This window comes from Agelaius tricolor, unplaced genomic scaffold (assembly GCF_023055355.1).
Source record: "Agelaius tricolor isolate 1412-34295 unplaced genomic scaffold, bAgeTri1.0.p SCAF_35, whole genome shotgun sequence".
NCBI classification, from domain to species: domain Eukaryota; kingdom Metazoa; phylum Chordata; class Aves; order Passeriformes; family Icteridae; genus Agelaius; species Agelaius tricolor.
In genome coordinates, this window is record NW_027269295.1 from 3,015,779 (window position 1) to 3,031,349 (window position 15,571).

Below are 15,571 nucleotides of genomic sequence, written 5' to 3' on the forward strand. Positions count from 1 at the left end.
ATTAATAACTAAACTTTTTTTTAAAGGGCCATAATATTTACATGACTTTTGATCAATAAAATATGTTCCTGAGGCTTTAGGAATAAACACAGCTGAAAATGCCAACTGCCTGAATGGGAAGAAAGTTCTTTCTGCACCCACCTTGGTGCACTGGGGGTCAGATACAACCTTAGAGCAGGTTCCTGGAGTTTCTACAACTGATACAACAGGTATTTCTCTGTGTCAGAGAAGTTGAATAGCTATTTTAAAAATAAATTTTACAAAAGTAAATAGGTAACAGCCAAACTGTGGAGAACCACTCTTCAGATATTCAACACAGCAGAAAATTCAGTGTCTGGGGTTTTTTCTGAGTGTAGAGAAAAGAAGAAGAGAAGTGTTCATTACTTATTTATGAGTCAATGCATGCAAAAGCATCCCCAAGTCCAAAACTCTAAAACTTTTGAATGTGATAGATATATTTTTCTCAAAGGAAATAAAGAAGCACTTGATCCAATGCTGTTTTTTGGGAAAGCAGAAAAAATATTTTCTTCTAGCACATGCTACAGTCAGGCATGTACAGCAAAGTTACTCCTTCAGAAAAATACTGTAAATCTGGAACTTACAGGGATCATATTAAAAAAGAAATGTTCATGATGCATAAATGAAAATCATGAGGAAAAAAAAAAAAGCAGCAAAAGGAGCAAATCAGCATTGCAGCACCCAGCTTAAACTTCCTGCCTTGAAGGAAGAAAAATATCCAAGGCACACCATTTCCAAAAATCTGATACAAACAAAGCAATTAATAAGCTTGGTTTGCCACCTGCACAGGCATTTTGGTGTCAGAGGGCTGAGCACGAGGAGCCTGCCTGTCGGAGCATCCCTGCAGTCACAGCCACGCCACAGCTCCTCTAAGGAGGACACAGAGCACTCAGCAACCGACCCAACCTGCTCAGGTGGTGAAAAGTATGTGACTCCCTCTCTTATAAATAATTAAGCCACCTACAAATTAGAGAAAATCAGTGGTGTGCAAGCAGTGACGACTGTCAAGTCTGGTTCTGCTTTAGAAACAGCGCAGGGCAAGGCAAACAAAGCCCAGTTTCTTAATAATCCCAGCAGAGACACCACACCTGCCAATTGTCTGCATAACCCACTTTGGGCTCGACCTGCAGGAGATCTATCAGTGGGGATCATCTCCAGGACTTGTTCCCCAAGCTACACAAATCACCAGGAGGGGTGGCCTGGCCGGTGGGGACTGAGTGGATCTTCCTGCTGAGCAGGAGACACAAGTCTGGATCTTCCCTCTGGTTGTAACCAAGGGGAGGGCTGGGAGGATAATTCCAGCCTGGCTGGGAAGAGCAGGAAATGATCCCTTGCACTGCTCTGGAGCACCCCCTGGTAGCCACACAACACCCCAGGAATGCCACCAGCCATCCCTGCCTCCGGGCCAGGAGCAAGGAGGGAGAACGCACTGGCAGAACTGAAGTTCACTTGGAAGGAGGGAATATTTAATATATTCTACGTGCAGCTGAAGGTAAAATGGGTTAGTTAAAGGCCTTGCTCTTACTGTGCCTCCACACAAGCAGCATTCCTGCTGTGGGCTGCACGTGTTTGGGTGCTGAGCATCAACATGACACCAACACTGACAGACACCAACACAGTGATGGCAGCTTTCATGTGATCCCAGTTATTTATCAGCTGAACATCTGAAATGTTTACACAAACACATGGAGAGCTGGCAGAGTACCTCCTTTCCATCGGGAGATTACCAAAACCCACGGATTTTAAATACTCAGAAGGTAAAAAACATTTAGCAGCTTGAGGTAGTACTATGCTCTAACAAGAAAAAGAAACAGCTTTATGGTAACAGAACTTCTGAACCTGGAATGAGCACAAAAGTTCTGGTGAGAAGAGAAAAACCCAGCAGTATCAGACTAGGCCACATTAGAAGAAATACTCAGTGACAGCCAGGAGAGGAATGGCATGAGCAGAAAGGAGTCAGTGCCCTCGGTACCTGCAGACATAAGAACGTTTGTACCTCTCACCAACGCTGCTTCTTCTACACTTTTATCACCAAACCACTAAACAACAACCCCTTTTTAAAAAAAATAACGCCAATAGACAATCCTAATACACCAAATTCTCTGAGAATGCCAAAAATACAGAGACTTGGGAAACATTCTATTTGGAAATATTCTATTTTTGTGCCTCTGGGTCTGAAAGAATGGAGTTAGAGAGTTCTTTCTTCCCTGGAGCCAAATTTACATAAGCATGTAGCTATTGCTAAATAACCTTTGCATTAGAGACAGCTCAGGGAAATGCCTCGTTCTTAAGACTCTCGAGTTTCATCAGATCACTGTGTAGGGCGTTTTATTTTTTTTAATTATTACTCACACTTGTATACTGAATCACTTATAAAACAAATAAGGTTTAATAAGTTTCAATGCCCAAGGCTACCTCAACGTGATGACATCTCTGTCACGCAAGAACTGGGAGTGCTGCGCCCTGCAGCGATAACTAAAAAGCTGTTTGATATAATGGCAGGTTTAAAAGCAAACCTCCAGACCAAGAGAATTTAAAATGCAGATTCTTGAAACAGGCTAGAAGTTTCCTTCAAGTAAACGAATGTTATAAAAAAGTAGCAATTGCTTAATAATCCAACATTTTCAGTCCTTCAAATGCCAAGGGACAGGAGTAGGGAAGTGAATTAAATGCCATAGCGCAACAGAGGTTTCAACAAAGGAGGGCAGTTTGAAACACTGAAATTTGAAACAGAGTCACAGAGGTGCCTGCTGGTGCCCCCCATTGGGAAATGGTGAGTTACTGAGGACAGGAGCAGAGAGCCACAGGCCCCAGTGCAATTACAATATGCAAGGCGGGGTGCGTGTTCCGACAGGAGCCGCGGAACGGCCGGACTCGTTCTGCACACAGCGCTGGGTGAGATGAAACAGCAGCACACACCTGATCAGCCAGGCTCACGGCCACAGAGAGGCAGATCAAAGTCAGCCTCGGCCAACTACTCACTGCGTCCCTGACTTGCAGTTTCACTTCATTGAAATGCAGGAGTTTCGTGTCTTTTCCGAGCGATTTTTCCATGCCAGCCTCGCTCGGAGCCGCTCGGTAAATGCAGACCAGAAGCGGCACAAAATCCTAACCCAACCCAAACCCACCCTGCTCAGGGCAGCCTCACTCTGCTGTGATGTGGAGAGACTTTTTATCCCCACTCTGGTGGGCTACATCATTCCCAAAACCTGCACAATCCCTTGCTATACTGACCAGAACTGAAAAATGGTCTTTTTTCTCCTGCTTGTTCAAAGATGGCCAAGCAGCAGCAGTTTGACTCTTAAAATAACAAAGTGCTGGAGGAATCCAAGAGCAAAGAATTCTGAAGCTCGTTGCCACAATTTTTAGTTGCCCCTCATGAGGATGTGCTCTGCTTTACACATTTAGTGATTACTTGTTAAAATATATTGTATTTATTTATAGAATAAATAGACTATATTATATAGAATAGACTATATTATGTACTGCATGAAGTATAGAATTATTTCTAGAAGTATATATTATTTATAGAACAAATAGACTTATTTATAGAATAAATAGACTACATTATATACTGCATGAAGTTAGAATCTTGCATGTTAAATACAAGTGTTTGCTTATTTTGAACATTTATTTTCAGGTGGTATTTTTGACAACATAGTGTTGCTCCAAGTGTGAAACAAAATTCTTAATATTAAAATACTAAGAATATATGTAATTATATATAAATATGATATTTATAACATTTAACTCTTGAAATAAATATTTCCTGCTCTCCTTGAGCACCTACATGCATACACACACCATTCTGAAAACCTTTACTCCCTAATGATACAGCTCATTGTAGTGACTGAAAGGAGAAATTGAAGACTAAATGCAAGACAAGGCTTTACAAATCTGCCCATATCTACCAATTGGAGCAGGAATTATGAGCTGTGGAGAAGAAGAAAAAAAAAAAAAATCCCAGAAAAGCAAAGCAGCAGGCTCTGCTCCCAGGTCTATTGTATCACATTCTGGTTTCGATTCTACTTGTTGAGTATTCACCTGTTTCGCTTAGTGAGCACTAATGAACAGGTGGATGGAGCCAAAGCCAAACTCAAAGGAATTATGACAAAACACTAATGCATTATACATCCTGCAGGTCTCATCATGCCTGGGAATGGCAAACAGTCAGTCTCCCTTTCCAGATCTGACAATAAAATGATGAAACATCATTCTGTCTTTTGAAACGCTGCAATGCACACAAATAACGCTTCCTCCTGCTTAAGCAGCAGGTCCTCAGTTATTCTAAATATAGATCATTTCTTCTCCCTTCTGATTTGGAAGAGCTCGAGAGGAAAAAGAAACAACTCAAAAAAAAAAAAACCCCACACACTTGCTCCAGACCTTTGCTTTGATGTTTAGTACCACACTGCACACAAGTCCTCTTAGTGACTGGTTAAGAAGAGTAGCAAATTTATGCAAATTATCAAAACTTGTACAAACACCAGCAAATCCTCAAACCTGTGCAACTGCAAAGGGCTCATGATCTGTCTTCACCTGCACTACCTTGGTCAACAACCAAACCAAGAAGGAACAACAATCTCTCCCCCCACACAAACCCATTCGGCCCAAATATATTCGGACATCAAAACTGGCAGAGACACCAGAAGTGTCACCCCAGGATATCAAAACACACCCCAGCACTTTTAAGGGTGTAAAACTACACTAAAGCTTTTATAAATGGCCCTTTTTAGGATGTACAAGAGGAGCAGTGCCCTGGAACAGCAGTTCAGGTACTGCAGATTTTTTCCCTGTGCACAGTATACCGATTTTAAAACCCAAAGTAAGAATTCAGCTCTTTTGAGTCACACACCATTATCAATTCACAAAGAAAGGCCACTCAACAAAAAATTCATTCAGATTAGCAAACAAACTCAAACTTACTGAAACAACTGCTACTTTGAGAGTTATTTATGAATAGCTGTACTGGCAATTTCACTTTCATTTGGGGATGACAAAAAAAAAAGAAAATACACATGCATGGGAAGTTATATTGTTCAAGATGACAAAAAAAAGAAAATACACATGCATGGGAAGTTATATTGTTCAAACTGCTGTGGAGGAAATTCTCCTTTTTTTATTGCCAGGAACCCCTCTGTGCATTTGCTGTCAAGGGCCTCCTGCAGCAGTATAGGATGGCCATAAAACCACCTGTCTATCTTTCAAGGGAAAAGCAGTATTTACCAGGGCCTGGAGCATGCCATTCACAATGACAGTGCCCTCCATGGTCTGGAAGGAGGATTTGGATAACATGGAGAGCACCCAGTCCAGGAAATCTGCCATCCTGCTTTGCTTGACATCAGGGCGGACAATAAACCTGTCACAGAAAAAAAAAGAAAAACATTGCAGCCATTGACTTCATGACACCCAGTGAAAAATGACTTTTCTTCCTATCCAAACTGGTTCTAGCTCCTGGAAACAATTCTTCAATGTGCCTTTCCCCAAATCACTGAGAGTGGCAACACTCCAAACCATCCTATGTTTAGCCCAGCTGTTTCTGGGCAAGACTCTGACCTGGAATTTTGTTTTCACTTCAAACCCAGCTAAAAACTTGGGTTCTAGAAATTTCTTACCTTAATTATAAAGCAACAAAATTTCCAAAGCTTTTAAGAAATTATTTCTATTAGAATTAGTGAAAGGCTGAAACAAATAGGAGGATTCTGCACCTCTCTCACCAAAACCAGCCATTCTGCAAATCTGAAAATCAGTGGTCATTTTGCACTGTCTGTCAGAAGTCAGGCCCAGAAAAAGCAACCAGCAGGGCTACATTTGGGGTTCCAGATATTTGAAAAGGTCAAGTACCTGTTATTAACACACTAGATGGTTGAAAAGATGTGTTTTTAGCCACCTTAGAAAAGGGAAAAGATGACTTTCATGGCTAAACTATCATAAACCTACTCTCAGCCCTACCCTGAACAGTCAAGCTGCAGTCAGGGCACCACTTCAGTGTCCTGGCACCCACAAACCAGGTCCTGCTGCAGCAGCAATTCAGACTACATTTGTTCTCAACTCACTCAGTGGAAACAAGGCACATGGGGAGTTGTGCCCACCCAGAACAACTCACAGAATTCAAAGAGGATGTGCCCCAGAGCCAGGACCTGGATACTTCCTACCCCTACAGATAGCTGGGAAACAGCCCCAAGAGCTGACTGGGAGTATTAAATATAATAAATAAAACAGCTCAGCAGTGAACTGCTGAGGCTTCCCAGCCAGTCCCTGTGGTGCTCAGCAGCAGAGCAATGAGGACTTGGGGGGAGCTGCAGCAGGGTTGGTTTGGGTGGAAGGATGAGGCTGCCTTTGGCCCAAGGGCACATGTGAGAGAAGTGACCTGTGAAGTGGCTGAGCTGGTTCCTAGACCCTTCCTCAGCCCCAAGGAGTTTAAATCTTTCTTTCCCAAAGGAGTGCTCTAACCTCCAGACTAAGACCAGGATAAGGATCAGCCTCATCTCCTCCTACTGCAGCCACTCACTGAGCAGGCAGAAAGCAGAATTTATGAAATATACTCCAGCTCCTTTGCCCTGTGAGAAGCAGCTCACTTTGGAAAACAGGAGGTCCCCAATCCTGATGTTTCTAAACTTCACTTGAAATTCATCAACTCCCTGGAGCACAAAGCAGGGTCCTTCTCTTGCTCCCCAGGGACTTTCCCAGAGCCTGCTGCAGAGTCAGACTCCTGTATCTTATCTGCCCATCTGTCCCAGGACCGTTGTGCTCTGCCCACCCAAGTATCAGGGTGGGTGGCACACAAACCTCATGTCAGAATGATTATGCTCAGAACTGGCTTTGGGGATGTGAGAACAGGGAAAGGCCTTGGAGCCAGCCTTTCTAACTCCTTCAATCACCAGGCTGTTTTGAAAATGGTGTAAATAATTTTAAATCCACTATACAGCACCATTACAGCCTGGCACAGCTGGTACTAGAACCAGCCTAATGTATTCTGTCCCCTATTTGTGCTGAACACACGCTCCTAATTAAAATTAATCAGCGCCCTCTGCTGAGCACAGGCTGAAGTGCAGAGCTGGGGCTTTTACTGCTTTAAAAAGGAAAAAAAACCCAAATCAGTCACAACCTGAGCTGACTTTCACTAAAATGTCCAGGAATGTGGACTGGAATAGATACTGAAACAAGTGACATGTGTGTACTATCCCTACTTAATTTATTATTCTGTAATTTATTATTTTTATCTTATTATTTTATTATTATTATTTCATAATTTATTATTTTGTACTTTATTTTCACATGCAGAGAAAGCAGTATTCTCAACAAACACTGCTGTATCCAATTCAAGCAATATTAATATCCCACAGACAACTGGCAACTTCCAGCCCTCCCAACCCTGCCATGTCAGATTAAGAAAGAGCAGGAGGAATGGGAGCCTTTCTGCCAAGATGCACAAAAGGGACTTACTTGGACACCAGCACAGCAGCTGCATCCCGAGCCTTGTCACTGACAACCAGGTAACACTGAAGGGAAAAGAAACCTGACTGTAAAACAATTCATAACTGGAGATAGAAAACCAACTATGTGACAGCTCTACTGAATACTCACATGACAAATATTATGATGATCACACACATTATGACATTATTATGGTTACAAACTCAGCTTAAAGATAGTAGAAAGTTTATTTTTCCATTTAACAAACTGTATCTGAGGCAGAGTCTCCCTCTGTGTGCCTTTCAAAGCAGGTTTATTACTGAAGGTTCATTTGCTAAAGCCTTAACTCACAGACACATTGGCCTGTAAGCAGAAAGCCCCTTAGTGCTGCAAGTGTCAAAAGCCTGAGCTCTTGGGGACCTGTGGGGAAGGGAGGGTGGTTTATTTCTATCTCAAAAGCATGAGATAGATCAAATCAGCCACCTGGGCTGACACCCACTGGAACTTCATGTATCTGTTTAAAAATCTTCACACAACCACAGCCTCCAAACTTGCTCACTCTGATCAAATGCTGATTTTCTCTAGAAATCCTCAGATTTGACTTTCAGAGATGCTCTCTGGCACTTGCATGTGTTGAAAGCCTCTAACATATTCAAAGGCAGGGGTTCACCTCAGATAAAATAGTTTATTACACCAGGGGAAACAAGTTCCAGCCTCACCTGACTCTAAAGCAGCAATCAACAGATTGAAGATCCAGAAGTACAAAAAAATCCCTTACAGATTAGACACAAAAATACAGACTTAAATAACATGCAGAAAAGAATCTCATTGAGGAACATACAGCACACATGAATATTTATCACACAGTGAGTGGCTGAGCCAAAGCTGGCAGGTGTGGAAGCACTGCAGGGTGTGCTCCCCTCACCTTGGCTATGTCCAGGATGCGATCCATGGTTGGCTGCCGAGCCTGCCCCTCCAGGGAAACGAGGCTCCCATCAAAACGGGCCAGGTCAAAAGGGATCAGGCAGATCATGGACAGCCACAACAGGAGCATGTAGCGAGTTTCCCACGTCTGCAAAGGAATAGAAAGATATTTTTGCCCCAGACAAAGAAGAGGAATGATGAGGAGAATTATATCAGAAGGCTAATTAATTACTATATCATATTATATTATATTGTATTATATTATACTATATTATATTATACTATACTGTATTATATTATACTATACTGTATTATATTATACTATACTGTATTATACTATACTATATTATACTGTATTATACTATGTCATATTATATCATCTATTATATTACATCATATTACATCATATTATATTATACTGTATTGTATTATATTATACTATATTATACTATACTGTATTACATTATACTATACTGTATTATACTATACTATATCATACTGTATTATACTATGTCATATTATATCATCTATATTACATCATATTGCATCATATTATATTATATTGTATTGTATTATATTATACTACATCATACTATACTGTATTATACTATATCATATTATATCATATCATCTATTATATTACATCATATTACATCATATAACATTACATTATATTATTCTATATTTTATTATATTATATATATTATTATATTATTATATACTATATTATATATATTATATATGTATCATTATGTTATTCTATATTATATTACATTATTTTATTCTATACTATACTATATTATATATATTATATTATATATATAATATATAATATATTATATATTATATTATATATTATATATAATATATACTATATTTTATACTATATTATATATATTATATATGTATCATTATGTTATTCTATATTATATTACATTATTTTATTCTATACTATATTATATTATTTTATTCTATACTATATTATATCTATTATTTTATTCTATACTATATTATATTACATCTAAGCTGAATCTGCCAAGCACTCAACGGCACAGAATTTCCTGACTGGCAGCTGACAGACCTAACACACACACCCAGATTTAACTGGTCAGTGAATTAAAACACACTAGAATTCAATTACTAATTTTCTTCAGGTAAACTATCTTTTACAATAGATAAAAGATGTATTTTACTTGTGAATTGTATTTTTACATTTTACAATGTATTTTACTTGTGAAAAACACAGGTGCAGCAAATGAGGCAATAATTGGGGTTTTTTTTCTCTGAGGTTCAGAGAATGTGAAACCCAGAAATATTCTTGGGAAGAATTGTGCCTTGCTTTTCTCTGTGAGGAGAAATGTGGCAACAAGAATAGTAAAACAAAGGTTTTTTACTTCATTTTCATTTCAACATGAATTGCCAAGAGCACAAACTACCCCCTGGCTCCAAGGAACTTTCAAAGATGAGCAAGAAGAAACTCCCGATGTGAGTGCCCTGAAACTCCAGAGGAGACAGAGCTGCAAGGGATCCCAAACAGCAAAACTGTAACAAAATTAATGGATCCTCCCCCCAGTCACAAATCTAGGCAACCTTGTTTCCTTCCAAAGGCAAACTGCACCTTCCCATTTTCCTGTTTTTCCTTTCCCACTCACAAATAAAACAGATGTTTTTCTCCTTAATTTCTTATGTGTAGCTTTCATGGGTTTATTGCAATAACTTCTGAAGAAATAAGGAAGTTTTTCAAGATTTAAAGCTGTACACCTGCAGCAGCAAAGTGTCAGAATGGATGTTTATTAAAAAAAGCTTTAATTTAGAGCAGCAATACAATTGTCTTCAAACCCATGAAACAAACATGAGTTTTGTTACTTATAATTGATAATCTCTCTTAAAATTCATCTCTCTTACACAGGTCTCTGGGATTCTTCTTTTCCCTTATTTAAAAACCTAAGAATATCCAGTATCCTGGAGTCAGACTGGAGTATTTTTCAGTCACTCATTTTAGAGATTCAATACCTTTCACTGCCCTTCTTCTTACTCTTGTTACAATCACTTTGTTCCTTACATGAGTGCTTAAAGATTCTACTTGCACCTCTACTGCCACTGTTTCTAAATCCTTGGAACAAATCCCATGAAAGAACACCAAAACCTCTCCATGGGGAGGATATTCCTCCTGTGACAAGATGATGGTTTTCACATTAAATCCAGGTGTTAACACCAGACAGGGTCTGTCAGTGCTTTATCTGCTTTTTCCCAATTTTTTTCCTGCAGTTTTTTTCCAATGGAGACATAAAATTTGAATAAAAAGTACAGCAAGTGCTCACCTCAGGGTCTCTTGGGTTCTGCTTTGCAAGCATATCCAAAACAGGCTGCAGGTCTCTGACTTCATGAGGGAACAGGGGCAGGAAACGTTTGTAGCCTCTCACCTAAAGCAGAAAGTTCCAGAATTCAGAATTTCAGAACCCATCCAGCACCAGCACACACTGAGGGGAAAGGAAAGACCCTTGGAGGAATTTCTTGATTAGGATCCTCATGTCATAAGGAGAGTAAGTCTGCAATCAAAGTCTTAAAGACCTTGTGATATTTAACTTTGTGTTTTATTGGGATATATAACTTTGTGTTTTTACAAAATTATTAAGAATTCATGGCATGATAATTAACTTTTAAACAAGGGACATCTGGAGATTGTCCAGTGCAGCCCTCCTGGTAAAGCAGAGTCACCAGCAGAGTGCCCAGGACCACATCATGGGGTGTCCTGTATCCCAAGGATGGAGACCCCACCACCTCTCTGAGCCACCTGTCCCAGGCTCAGCCCTTACAGCCCAAAAATATTTTCCTGTGCTCAAATTTTTATTACACTTAACTTTTCAACGTTATAACTATGTTTTATCACTCAGTATCTCCATGTCTGCAATTTCTTTTGCATTCAAATCTGGATTTTTACTAATCTGGATCATTAAATAACATCAGGTGTCATGAAAATGGGAAAGAAGAGAACTAATCTTTCACAGTGCAGTTTAAAATATTTAATCATATTCAACACTTATTTATTTTAATATTTTTGAAAATAACAAAGAAAATATTTGTAACTTACAAATTTCAGTTAAAGAACATTAAATTTAGGAATTTTTTACCTTTGTAATGATGTAGAGAAATTTAAAAGCCAGGTGAACTAGTGGGGGAGGAGATCCACTGTCCCATACTATCTCCAACAAGGAATTCATCATCCCCTCTAGTGAAAGGAGAGAAAAACCAGTGAGATTACATGCAGGTCACAGAGTTTCTTGTACTTCTGACAGAACAGAGTGAGACAACAATGATAAAATGGAAGTACTATCAGCCACAGCAATCCTGTACTGCAAACTCAGATCTTCCAGAGTAACAGATTTTTAAGTATAGACACAAAAATTATTTAAGGCTGACATTCTTACCTAAGTGGTGATCCAAAAGGTGAGGCTGCTCCTGGTACTTGTCCATTATACCTGAAAATAAAAAGATATCTGTAATAAACTACTCCAAGGCTCTTCCAGACCTTAACTGTGAGATATCCTCTGATTCTGAACAGTTTTAGTTTAAGATTCCTGCATCCCTGAGCTGCCAGCACCTGTAAGCAAGGTCACAAAGTTGGAAAATCATTGAGTGGATGGAGCCTGGAGCAACCTGGGATAGTGGAAGGTGTCCCTGCCCATGGCAGGAGATGGTTTCTGAGGTCCCTTCCAACACAGAGCAGTTTATAATTCCAAGCAACAGCTCAAGCACAAGCTGTCCCCTCACACTGCACTCATTTACCTCCACTGAGCCACCAACCCACCCCCAGGAGCCTCCCCTGTTTCCTTGGACAAACCTCCCACAAGCAACACTTGGCAATGAGGGTGCTCCTCACAATCCTCAGAGCTGCTTTCTTATTTTGAAATAGAATACAGGGAATTGTTCAGCAAAGAACAAAGAATCCTTAACAAATTTCAACCTCAACAAACAAACTGCAGCTCTTACCACTGTGCTCCTCAAAACTGTTCACATCCCTTACTCTGTTTTGCTGCCAGTAACACAGTGTCTCCTTTTGGATACTGACTCAAGAAAAGACACATTGCAATTAAGTATTGGGGGAAAAAAAAAAAAAAGAACAACTTTTCAGAGCTTTCAGACACAAAAGCTTTTCAATTTAAACCCAGAATCAATAAAAAGCAGCTGCAGAAATGAAAATTGGATTCCCAAGATCATTAAGTGATCCAGTGTGGCACTGGAGATCGCCTGGCTCATTTTAGCTCTTTGGTCAGAAAACAGCTTTTGAATTAGAAAACCAAAACCTCCTTAACCTCCCCTTTTCTGTATTTCTCTCACAAACCACTTTGCTCTCTGTCCTTTTTCTCTGCTTGACACATGAACATTTACATTGAAGACATGACACAAAGCCAACAGTGCTGCAGTTGACCAGTGGATGCCACTGCACCACCACTTTCAGACCAACCAACAGCATCCTTGTGCAATTCCACTGGGACACCAGAACAGCATCCAGAGGGAAACCTGAGCTCCTAATCATCCCTGGCTTCCCACCTGAATTAATGCTGATACAAACAGCACAACCAGTGAGCACAAAAAGTGGAATTGAGGAGCAAATTGTTTTCCCAGGTCCCAGCCTGGCAAAGATAAAATAAAACCCCAAATAAAAAAGCTGAAGAGAATGAACCTAAACCAGATGCTCTAAAACTATTATTTCAAAAAAGATCTTCCTATCTTTTCCTACAAAATTGTAGTTGCAGATTAAACTGTTTCCCAAACTTCTGTTTCTAATGGTTCATCACAAAATGAGCATCATGAGTTTTTCTGAATGCTTTGGGAATTTTCATTAAAACCCTCTGGAAGAGGTGATCACTGCATTCCCTGCTCCCAGATAAAAGCCATGTGTCCCCAAGTATCAGTGGTCTAACCCACACACTGAGCCTCTTGGCAGGTTGGGGACATTTTGTCCCAGAACGATCAATGACACCTGAGCACACTAAATATTATAACCCAATACTGAACCACAACATCTTTTTTAAGTCTATTTAGCTTATATTTACTGGGCAATGATACACAGGCAGAAAGCTCATAAATAGAATTGAAATGCAAAGAAACACTCCACATGATGTGACAAACAGAGAGGCACAGCAAGGTGATTTTTCCAGCAATGGTTTTTCCTGTCCCACTGACATCTGACATTTCCTCTGGGATGCTGAACAAGCTCAGCAATGAGAGTTCCTTCTGTCTGAGCAGTTTTATGTCCATCATTTAGATGGAACAGTCAGTTCAGCCAACCACAATAATGCTACTGAGAAACTTCTGCAGGGTCAGATCTCCAAATCTGGGGGGTTCTGCTTTATTGTTTGCCCACCTCATTTCTTGTTGTCAAAAACAAAGATGCTGTGTCAAAATTTTGACTGTGAGTTTTGCAATTTCTCCATCCTTCACAAAAATCCCTGCAAAATTCAGTTTGCAAATACACAAAGCACTGAATGAACTTTTGCAAATCACCTCACCAGAATATTGACCCAACACACAGATGTGCCTTGAAACAGGCTGGTCACCCATGACACTGCTCCATGCACCTCACTGTGGCCCTTCCACATTCAGCTGAGGCCCAGGGCCAGGACAGCTTTCCTTAGGTGGCACAAAACTCAAACCAAGTTACCTCCACTTGGAAAAACAAGCATGATCTCTATGGATGCTGCCATTCTTCACATTTCCCATGAAATGAAAAGGTAAAGAGGAAATTGACACTTTAAAGCACAAAATGGGTGTGTTCCAATGAGTAACAGAGTGGCTTTATTCGACAGACGTACAAACTTTTAACTAAATTATGGCCTGAATTTGAACAGGAAACTGAAGTCAGAATTCAGATTTCTGAATCAGGAATCTAAGACCTAAGTTTTCATTTACAGTAGTTAAATACCAGGTAATAAAAGAATATCTATATGGAAAACAAAATGAGCAAAAAACCACATCTGAATTACCAGTTGATAAAGTTCCAGCATTATCACTGACCCAAAAATTAACGGTTTGCTCCCTTTTTGGTATTCAGCAGTAACAAAATGAATCATACACAATAAAATGTTTGTATCACGCAGTAGCAGGACCACTCCCTTTGGCTGCCGTGCTCACCTATGAAGCGCTCCACGGCCATTTCCCTCGTCACCATGTCCCCGAAGACCTCCCGCAGGTTCCCGATGAGTTCCGCGACCTCGCGGCTCTCGGTGAAGCTGTCCAGGATGTTCCTGGCGCTGATGGCAGCCGGTTCCTCGCCCTCCTCCGGCTCCCGCCCCGCTCCGTCCATGGCCCGGGCCCGGCGCTGGCAGTGACAGAGGAAGGGTCGGTTCCGCCCCGCTCAGGGCGCGGGCAGGGCCGGTCCCGCCGCCCCGTTCACCCCGCCCGGCCCCGCCATGCGGCCACCGCGCCCCTCCCGCGGCCCCTCCCGCGGCCCCTCCCGGCCCTACCGGCCTCCGCCGCCGGCCCGCACCGCGGGGCTCCCGGAGCCGCCGCCCTCGCCCCTCCGGCCCGGCGCTGCGAGCACCCGGGACAAGCGATAACCGGGACAAGCGAACACGCGGGACAAGCGGGCACCGCCGCCCCGGGCCCGCCCCGCGCCGCCGCCGCCGCCCAGCTACGGGCCGCCAGGAGGGACCAAAGGCGGCGGCACCGCCTCCGAGCGCGGGCCCGGCCCCTCCGCGGGGCGGGGGAGAGATGAGGGGACACGCCCTGGGGACGCACACCGGGAATGGGGACATCCACCCTGGGGACACACACACCGGGGATGGGTACACCCACCCTGGGGACACACACACCGGGGATGGGGACATCCAGTTTGGGAATACCCACCGGAGACGGTGACACCCACCCTGGGCACAGGAACCCCTACTGGGGAAGGGGACATCCAGCTTGGGAACACCCACCGGGGACAGTGACACCCACCTTGGGGACACCTATCGGACACAGGAACCCCTACTGGGGATAGAGACATCCAGCTTGGGAACACCCACACTGGGGACACCCACCCGGGGATGGGGACACCCACCCTGGGAACACACACACCGGGGATGGGGACACGCACACCGGGGATGGGGACATCCAGTTTGGGAACATCCACCGGGGACAGTGACACCCACCCTGGGGACACCCACCCTGGGGACACCCACCGGAGACGGGAACACCTACTGGGGATGGAGACACCCACCGGGGGACA

The 15,571-nt window shown here is 42.1% G+C and overlaps 1 protein-coding gene across 1 annotated transcript in view; it reads right to left on the minus strand.

Moving 5' to 3' along the window:
- Nucleotides 1–15,015, minus strand: part of TBCD (tubulin folding cofactor D) — a 126,839-nt gene extending 111,824 nt beyond the window's left edge. The window contains exons 1-8 of the mRNA XM_071452934.1: nt 14,826–15,015; nt 14,494–14,680; nt 11,787–11,837; nt 11,490–11,587; nt 10,680–10,781; nt 8,360–8,506; nt 7,465–7,520; nt 5,245–5,377 (exon numbers count right to left, since the gene is read on the minus strand). Coding sequence (XP_071309035.1) covers nt 5,245–5,377; nt 7,465–7,520; nt 8,360–8,506; nt 10,680–10,781; nt 11,490–11,587; nt 11,787–11,837; nt 14,494–14,665 — 759 coding nt within the window. The 5' untranslated portion in view covers nt 14,666–14,680; nt 14,826–15,015. The remainder of the gene's footprint in view (nt 1–5,244; nt 5,378–7,464; nt 7,521–8,359; nt 8,507–10,679; nt 10,782–11,489; nt 11,588–11,786; nt 11,838–14,493; nt 14,681–14,825) is intronic.
- Between the last annotated feature and the right edge of the window lie 556 nt (nt 15,016–15,571).